The 9949-nt window shown below is 35.6% G+C and overlaps 2 protein-coding genes across 2 annotated transcripts in view; one reads left to right on the top strand and one right to left on the bottom strand.

Moving 5' to 3' along the window:
* LOC122716033 overlaps positions 1-1726 on the top strand; it is a 2770-nt gene extending 1044 nt beyond the window's left edge. The window contains 4 exon segments of the mRNA XM_043938717.1: positions 27-604; positions 688-826; positions 1168-1322; positions 1430-1726. Coding sequence (XP_043794652.1) covers positions 27-604; positions 688-826; positions 1168-1322; positions 1430-1615 — 1058 coding nt within the window. The 3' untranslated portion in view covers positions 1616-1726.
* LOC122716030 overlaps positions 1-6480 on the bottom strand; it is a 12951-nt gene extending 6471 nt beyond the window's left edge. Inside the window, exons 1-5 of the mRNA XM_043938714.1 lie at positions 6311-6480; positions 3200-3483; positions 2418-2636; positions 2003-2287; positions 1807-1901 (exon numbers count right to left, since the gene is read on the bottom strand). Of these exons, the coding sequence (XP_043794649.1) occupies positions 1807-1901; positions 2003-2287; positions 2418-2636; positions 3200-3483; positions 6311-6358 (931 nt within the window). The 5' untranslated portion in view covers positions 6359-6480. The remainder of the gene's footprint in view (positions 1-1806; positions 1902-2002; positions 2288-2417; positions 2637-3199; positions 3484-6310) is intronic.
* Positions 6481-9949: the final 3469 nt, after the last annotated feature.

Below are 9949 nucleotides of genomic sequence, written 5' to 3'. Positions count from 1 at the left end.
TCTCTCTCTCTCTCTCTCTCTCTCTCTCTCTCTCTCTCTCTCTCTATTTCATACAATTTTTCTCACCGATATATCATACATCATAATCCATTTTACCCAACTCATCCAACGACTTCTTTCTTTTCTTTTTTCTCCATTTTTCCTTTTTTTTTTCCCTTTTTTTTCTTCTTTTCCCCCCTAATCTAACAACAATTATATCACGGAAACGCAGTACAAATTCGTCACATCTCGAGGCTACGAATACTTGGGGGAGGGGGAGGAGGAATGGCGTCCCCCGTTCGCCTACCAGCCCTGCATCGAGGACGAGGAGTTGACGGAGGAGGAGAGGGTGGACATCGAGTGCACGTTGATGATCATCAAGCCGGAAGCGTTGGTGTACAGGGAGGAGATCGAGAGGCGGGTGCGCGACGAGGGTTTCCAAATTTTTCAAACCCGTTGGCTCCAACTCACCCCGGAACAGGTGTCCGAATTTTATTCCGACAAATACGGCCAGCTGAACTTCGCCTATCTTGTCGCCTACATGGCCTCGGGCCCCATAGTTGTCCACGTTCTGGGAAAGAAGAACGCTATCCACGAGTGGAAATTGCTCATGGGTCCGACCAAGGTAATTCTAAACGGTGATGAGCGGAAAATGACGATCGACGAAACAAAGTTACAGTTTGTACAAAGATTGCAGATCGGTTTCAGGTGGGGGAGGCGCGTCTGTATTATCCCGATAGTATAAGGGCGAGGTACGGGAGGAGAGGCGATGACTTTAAGAACGCCGTTCACGGAAGCGATACTCGGGAATGTGCCGAGAAAGAGATACACTTTTTCTTCCCCGATTGTACGGATTGTTATTTTTAATAATCTCTCGTAACCGGCGTCGTTTTCTTCCAATGAATAATAAATAAATTGGTTCGATCAAATTTAAATTTGTTTCTAATATATACATATATATAATTATAATATATATATATAATAATTATAATATACATATATATTAAATTATATATATTATAATATTATATTATATAATATATTAATATTATATTATATAATTATATTATATAATATATTATAATAATATATATATATATGTGTGTGTGATGCATCAACGACACCGGTTACAGTATTTAATTTTATTCTGGAGAAACTTTTTCATTTCTTATTATATCACGCACATAGTCATAGTAGAGCCTCTGTTGAAGGACGAAATGGCGGAGGATTATTTATGGGAAGTGCTCAATCCTATACTCGTGGAAGCTCTATCTATGGTAATAAAAAGAAACAATCAAAGTTCGTCAAATTTTAACCCTTTCGCTATTTCTCCGCGAAAATGTGCACATCGAGAAAGATCGTCGGCATTTCTTTTATTTTTGGTGATTTTTATCATCGAGGAAAACAAATATGATGAAAACAAAATCTTATGCAGAGCGATAATATGTAGTCTGCCACGTTAGTAACGAAAGGGTTAATAATTGACCAATTAAAAATAATGGTTCGAAAGTATTTCGTTGTACAGTGTTGCAAATTAAAACCCGCGGATCCCGTTTTGTGGCTGGCCAATTGGTTGATCACGAACAATCCTAATAAACCAAAATTGCCCCTCGAGCTCGCCATGATTCCAACGTAAATATTCGAAATATCATCCGGAATATTTAGATTTTCATCTTTATTTCTATACGATTTTGTAAATTTTTTTATTATCAATAAATCAAATTTTATATAACATTATCCATCATTATATCGATAAATCAAATTTTATATAACACTATTCATTATTATATCGATAAATCAAATTTTATATAACGCTTATATACTCACCCACTGCGGACGTTTCCTTCTGAGATTCGTAAGAACGTTGACATGGCGTCCTCCTATTAATCGATCTTCGCGTCCCGCTCAAAACAGGACTATACCTTGTGTGAAATGAGAGAATCACGTAACAATCTGCCGCCACGAGTCGCGACAGTCGCGAGAATAAACGACATACATATAAATTTTACTCCTCGCAACGTACCTCCAAACCACTAAATCTTGCACAACGTTCACAAGTTCCTCGTCCTCGAAATAACCGTGACCCAGTGTTTCATTCCCTTTGGTTAACGGGTGACGTTTTTCCTCCACATTTTCCACCACAGAATTGCAATTCGTTTGCAACAGCTTTTCCTTCTCGTCCGTCGGATTATAATTCCCGAGATGACTCACGCTCAGCAAATGAATCGTGCTCGACAAGGACTTATTATCATTTACTTTACGCTTTGCACGATTTATCTCGTTCAATTGCGATCCCCAAGTGGAGCTTCTACGCTCAAAAAAAGAAAGAAGAAAAGAAAAATTGGATAATTAAATAATATCTAAATTAAATAATTTTTTTTCTTGGCTTGAAAAAAAATTGAAACGCGATTGAAAGATTGGAAGATCACGGATTCTACCTAGGACGTTCCTCCTCGAAACGAACTCTCGCAACCGTTCCACCGTCGTGATCGAAATCGTCGCACGTGATTTCCGGCGGCGCGCCGATTAATCCATTCCCGTCCGCGATTCTCCGCAGGCCGCCACCGTCTCTCCTCCGCCTTTCTTCGTTCTGCCCTTTCTTCCTTATCGGTTTCTGCGCCGCTTCCGGCGCACCGTGCTGCCCTCCTTCGCTCGATCTTCGAAATCGGATCAGAGGTGTTGTTATTGTAAGTAAAGCTTCTGAGAAATCGAGGAACAACGATGGAAAAAGAAGATTTGATAAATTTCGAGTTTGTATACAATTAAATTAATTATTAAATTAATTATCAATTTTCAATGTTTATATAAACGTTTCTTGACGTATTTTTACGTGCATATATTTCTGAAAGCTTTGCAAAGTTGAAACCTATTACGATTTGCGCATCGACGCAAGAGCTTTCTGCGCGTCAATTCCATTCGTCGGTTGACACCTGTATCAATTGGACCTTGGAAGAAGAGAATATCAACCTACTAGGATTTCTGGATCGATGCAAATTGCGCCTGATACCGATATGCAGATATTAATCTACCGTACTATAATTACATCGTAACGTGTTTCACCTTGCGTAGAAACTGAATCCAAGAAATCCTCGAAGAAATATTTTCTTCTCGATCGAGAATTTCCACTCAAGATAGAAGTTAAATAAATAATCGTTCGATCTTCAACTTCAAGGAGGGGGAAACAATATTTCTTTCTCTCTTTTTTTTTTTTTTTTTTTACCTGCTGGAAGAGTGCCAAGGATCCACCCAGGTGGAGGAAGAGGAGCCCGTTTCGAAGATTTGACCACTTGTTGGAAAACGGTCGGCGACGTTGTTGTAGGCAGGTTTGTACCAAGGCGAGGGAATCTTGACCGTTCTGCCTGGTGTTGATGGTTCCTGGACCGCGTTTCCCTCCTCTTGCGGCACTAAGATAGACAGGGAAACGCCTCGTCGTTCTGCCAAGCCGACTGGATCGACACTGGCCACGCTCACGTCCCAGGGATCGACGATGGAGAGCAATACTTTCTGCGCAAAGAGAATAAGGATGGAGAGAATGTGCGTTACGGAGGAGGGAAGGGGGAGGGGGGGGGGAGGAGGCAGAATCGGAAGAATAGCATCGCGGGAGTTGGCCAGTTAAAGTTGATTAAAGTCATGCGTGGCACCGCATGGTCAGTTGGATCGCGGTGAAAACGAGGAAGAACGTCTTCTCGGTTTCAACGGTTCTACGTTCGAAGTGTGGGAAAAGAAATTGAATTGATCTCTCTCTACCGTTATTTTTCGTCGATTTAATGAAAAATGCGAGAAGACGAGGGATTCCGAGTCGAAATTTTTCCGATATTAATACAATATTGTATTTTCGATTAATTATCGAAAGTAACAGTATCGGAAATTACATATTCGAATTACATAATGAAAATTGATAACGTAACACATTATGTTATCACATTTGCTTCTATTAAAATTTCAGATCAATCTCTCTTAATTCTCTCCTCTTGAAAATCTTAAAAAGATCCGCATAGAAGTGTATATAAATACATAGATATAGTCGAGAATTCGCGTAATTAAAGATGTATATTATATGATACGATTTTCTCTTCTAAATCCCCCTTCTTTAAAGATCTTAAAAAGATCTCCACGGAAGTGTATATAAATATATAGATATAGTCGAGGATGGTAAACGAATTCGTATAATTAAAGATATTATATATTACTGTAAGATACGATTTCTATATTTGACACGAGCAAATATAGGAACAATCAAGGGATTTAAACGTTACGTTTATTGCATTCCAACTCAATGTGAATATATATATATATATTTGCAAACTATACACAACCGGTAATGTAGTACACAGTCGGCACTATCAAGGGGAGCCATATCTTGTTTACGCTCGACGGAGCAACGAACAGGGTTTTCTAACGAGACAACGATTCGAACAACTATTCCAAGGAATGCATAATACAACGGTATTTAAACTGGCCAACGATAAGGAAACGAAAGATTTTCCTTGGATGTTCGTTCGTTATCGTTTATTGTCGATAGAAAATGAACTTTCGATAAATAAAAGAGAGTAGAAGTTTACGTACGATAAAAATACAATCGTGTCGACTCTATCGCATCCATGACCCGCGTTACATAGCAACGATATCTTTTCGCATCTTTTTCGTCGAAGAGACGAATTCTCGCCTCGACGAGAGGACACGATTCGTCATTTAATCGCGTAAACGAGGCCGATTACCGATGAAATAGTAAATATTTTTAGAGTTCAACGAGCGGAATCACCATCACAAAGGCGTGTGTTGTACCCGGCAAACGATACGTTTTTTTTGTTCTCGGCGCTGCCGCTATTGTTTCTCCCGCTCTTAACCTAGTATTAAAATCTCGCAGGATATTTTAATTGGTATGCAACAATGAGGAAAATTAGCAACGGATGATCTCATTCGTGTGGTATTACGATTCTTTCGCATGTCAATTCATCGCGCGAAATTATATTTATAATTGTGAAACCGAAGCGATTTTTACCGAACGAAATATTCAAATTCGATCCAATTTTCCCCTCCCCCCGTTGAATTTATTCCAACCTCTCCTCTTTCGTATATATTTTTCTATATACGTTCTGCTGTAAATTTAATAAAAATTATGTAAAATGCTGATATGCTTATTATCCTTGCGTTTAATTTCGCGTTTGGTAAACTGTAACACTATAGACATCTTGTCGAAAACAAATTTATCCAATTTTGTTTCCAATATAAATTCTCAAAGTTTAATTTAATCGTGCTATTTGCACAATGATTTTTTTAAAGAGAAAAAAAGAAGAAAAATAATAAATTAAATAGAAATTATGCAACTTCCATTCGGATATTTATATTAGCACTGGATTTAAATGTGTTTTGAAAAATCAATGATTTCTCACTTGGTGACAATATTTAAGTATTCAGTTTTCGTTGCAAGATGAAAAAGCCTAGTATCTGACGAAAAGAGAAACAGCAATAATCCAGATAGATCGCATTGAAGGCGGTTTAACTAAAATAAAGGGAAGAAAAATTTTGATATTATTATTTTAAATTTACGACGTTTCACATATTCGTGAACACCTTTTTAATTTAAAAGAAGAGTGATTAACTAGCGAGGCTAAGTAAGTTCTTTAGTTTAGAACGATTAAGATAAGAAGAGGCAAGCTCCTCGAGTAAAAATGATTTACGATAAGTATTTCTATTTTTAATAGATTTCATCGTTTATGCTTTATCAAAAAGTAATATTTAATTTAACCGTTCCCATTACAAAATTGATCAATATACACGTATATATATATATATATTTTTTTTTTACCTATAGAAATATAATATATCGATAACATTTCTCCTTAACGAGTGTTATTCTTAAATGGATCGAAAAAAACATAACACGAGTTTAAAACGGGTGTAAATCAATGTGTCAATTGTTGAATAGTGTCAAAGTTACGTAAGTTACACTTTGGTTTGTTCGCACATGATGAATTTTGTTATAACAACTTAATAATATACTTAAAAAAAATACACGTATATTAACAATAAATATTCCGATTCTTTCCTTCCCCTCCCAAAAAAAAAAAAAAAAAAAAAAAGAAAAAATCCTGGAAAACTTTCTTCCTCGCAAATTATTCGAATCCAATCGCAAATACAACGAAGCGCGAGTTTCTCGGCGGAATTGTTCGAACGATTCTTATCGCTGTCTTAACACGGTTCCATTATAAAACCTATTAAAATCGTTATCGATCTCATTCTTCTCGAGATACCATGCCACTTTAAGTAAAGCGCGAACGATAGAAAAAAAAAGAAAAAAAAACGGAAAAAAGAAAAAAAAGAAACTCACCTTCTGACCGTCGGTCCTCTTCCGTTTCCTCTTTAATCGCTCCATCATCGCGTTTTGTCCCTCGATTCGGGGATCGGGGGGCCGAGGATCGAGATCACTTTTCGAATTTTATTCGAATCGATCGATGGATGGAAGATTAAAAAAAAGAAAAAAAAAAAAAAAAAAAGAAAAACACCACTTAGAAGAGCTTACAGAGCTTCCACCTTCGAGGACAGGTGGTTTTAGACTGATCTTCCGTTCCTTATATCGGCAACCACTTAGCGATATCTTCCGAGACCGCGTTCAATGTACACGCATACACGCTCATCGATTTGCAAACGTTCACCAATACGTTCAAAAAAGGAGAGAAAAAAAAAAAAAAAAAAAAAAAAAAAGAAAAAAGAAGAAAAAAATCAAGACCGCACGCTTGTATACGTTAAGAGACGAGAGATACCCCGTCCCTCTTTCCGCCCACGGACAACCGATATCGATAAATCCCGTGAGTGACCAAATCAGAGCGCGGAGTGAGCGTATTTACGCCGCTTCTGATCGGATATATCGACCAACGGTTCGCTTCGCCGAACTTGTCCACTCGCAACTCGAGGGAAACATTATCCTCGGAACGTATCAAAACCGGGAAAAATTTCTAGCCTCGCTTCTTTTTCGAATCTTTGGAAAGGGAGGGGGACTTTGAGAAACTTGCGAAAAGGGAAAAGGAGTGGGCGCGCCAACGAATTTCGAGGGGAATCTCGAAATCTCGAAATACGAATTATTATTATTATTATTATTATTATTCGGGAAGGAGATTATTATTATTATTATTATTATTATTATTATTATTATTATTATTATTATTATTATTACTATATCGTTTTCCGGCTCGTGTTCTATTGTTGCATGCAAAAACGTGACATAATTTATTATGTAAGCGGTTATTAATGTAAACATGGTAACGTGAAATCTACGGAAATCTATGGAGGAATAATGATTCCTTCGCGAATTCAATTGAAATCATCGAGTTGTGGGAAAAAAAAAAAAAAAAAAAAGAAAATAAATATGTACATATATATATATATGTATAGTATATATATATATATATATATGTATATCAAGAAGACAAGTGTTCTGTTCTCTGTAATATTTTTTTTCTCTTTTTATTGTTATTATTATTTTTCTCTTCCGTTCTCTTAACAAGATGATCACCGAGAAAACAAATATCGGGTAATATCAATTCGCTGTGTGTACCGAAATATATCCAGTATTTTTTTTTCTTTTTTTTTTTTTTACAGGAAAAGTCGCGAACTGATATATGAACTGATATATGATAAATTGTTTGGAGCATTTGTTATTACGGGCTACGATTAATACATAGTGTTTTTAATTAACGCCTAAAAAGAGTTAATTATAATGATATGATCCTTATACTGTAACAATAATAATTAAATTATACTATCTAACTCTCGTTCTCCGGTTTAACAGACTTTTTTTTTTTTGTTTTCTTTTTTCTCTTCTTTTTTCTTCTCAACGTGATGATCAATGAAGTAATTAATAATTAACCTTCCTTGCGAAACAAACAGATATATCTCCTCTCCTTACCCAATTTTTTTCCAATACAAAAATATTACCGATACACAACCGATATAGAATAATCGTATCGGTTGATAAATCAGTTAATTTTTGCGTTCAACAGTTTTTTTTCTTTTTTAGTTATGGACGTATATATATATACATATAAGATAAATAAAGCATATAACAAGTGGTAACAAACGTAGTAGTTAAAAATTTAACGAACAACTTATATATATATATATCGATTTGGGATACAATTTGGACATATATATATCGTTTTGCTTACTAATTCCTTTTAATTTTCGTTCTAAAAAATATCTCTACAGTTATCGGATATTATATAATTCGATCGACGCGTGTGCATAACGTGAATAACTTCGTCAAAGAAAGTAGTAATGGTGGTCCCGAAGAAAAGAAAAAAAAAAAAAAGAACTCGAACTCTGTTTTATTCTCAGTTTTTTTTATTAATTAATTATGTAATTACTTCATCGTTTAACGGGATAATACATCACAAAAGGGCATGAGAAATACAGCCGTTTCTGCCAATCGATGCGACCTTCGGCCAGAGAGAGAGGCCTAATCTATGGCATTTTTTTTTAATACTTGTTCGATATTCTTCGTGCGTCGTGTGGCGAAAATTAGAAAACTTAAGCCAGCAAATAAAATACATTTTTTTCGCTCAATACGATCAAGTGTATTAGTAAATGTTAAGTAAATTAGAAAATTTTTACGAAAAAATTTATGCTTATAAATATACGAAAGAACTTATTAACAAGGAAAAAAAGAAAAGATAATCGTATTGGCGAAGTTACAAATCAAGTGGTTTTAAGTCGTGGTGGGAACTTCGAAGCATCGTGGACGAATATAATTTTTCGATCGACGAGCCTCGAAAGAGAGAGAGAGAGAGAGAGAAAACAACAACCGAAGGTCTTCGTTCGCTCATTTCTTCGAATGCAATACGACAATACGCGTACGAATTTCTTTCTTTCTTTCTTTTTTTTTTTTTTCAATAATAGCTTTTCAACAGCTCGATCATTTTGCACAGTTCCCAAGATAGAAGTTCACTCGATAATTCGAGGATCGAGAAATCCTCATTTGTATATTTCCGTTACGATCACAATCGATCACACGGAACAAATATATATATATATAAGTAGATTTATATCTAAGACATTATTTATACATATCTGATCTGATCGGATAGTTCGGTGTTCAATGCCTTAAATTGCATAAAAATAACGAGATTATTCCCCGTATTATTTTGAATACTGTGTACTAAATAACGTATCGAATTAATCTTAATCCCCCCCTTCAACTCCATATCATCGATTAAAATCTTCATCTTCGATTATCAAAAAAAAAAAAAAAAAAATCTCTTCAAACGTAACAACGGTCCAATCGTAAAGGAAATGGAATCTCGTTATTTTTATCAACACCTCAAGGACTTGAGCTTAATCCTATTCGCGTAACACGTCACCTTCCTCCCTCGATTCCGTCGAAGAGATAAACGTCGGATTTCGTCGGCCTCCGGCCGCCCCGAAAAATTCACGCGCACAATTCACTTCGAATAAAGTTTAAAAACATTAACGATAATTATACATCTATCGCCTATATATAATTATTATCTGCCGTGGCTTTTCACATTGTTTGCGAAGACGAGCGAATCCGTTCGGAACACCGGAAGTGCTGGATCGCTATCAAAAGCAAACGTGGATAAAAAAATATAGAGAAGAAAATATGGGGATAATAATAAATGCGTATTATCTAAAAGATAATAATTCGTTCCGAAGAATTCGGCCGTTTTCGACCGGTCGGTAAAACACACGACGAACACAGGCCGAGTTTTTTTTTTTTTTTTTTTTTTTTTTCAGAGTTCATCAAGTGTTCTCACCGATCTTAAAGACGTTAAAATTATATTCATATATATATATATAATTGTTTCGTTTTTTTTATTATTATTATATTATTAATATTATTATTATTATTATTATTATTATTATCTGTATCTCTTCTTTAACAACGTCACTGAGTATTATCTTTTTCTCTCTTTTTTCGCTATGGCGTTTCTTATCGATGTTTTTTTTTTTTTTT

The sequence above is a fragment of the Apis laboriosa genome, unplaced genomic scaffold, assembly GCF_014066325.1.
Source record: "Apis laboriosa isolate Shangri-la unplaced genomic scaffold, ASM1406632v1 scaffold41_cov147, whole genome shotgun sequence".
In the NCBI taxonomy this organism is placed as follows: Eukaryota; Metazoa; Arthropoda; class Insecta; order Hymenoptera; family Apidae; genus Apis; species Apis laboriosa.
The sequence above is the reverse complement of the archived record's forward strand: the minus strand, read 5'-3'. Positions and strand labels throughout refer to the sequence as shown.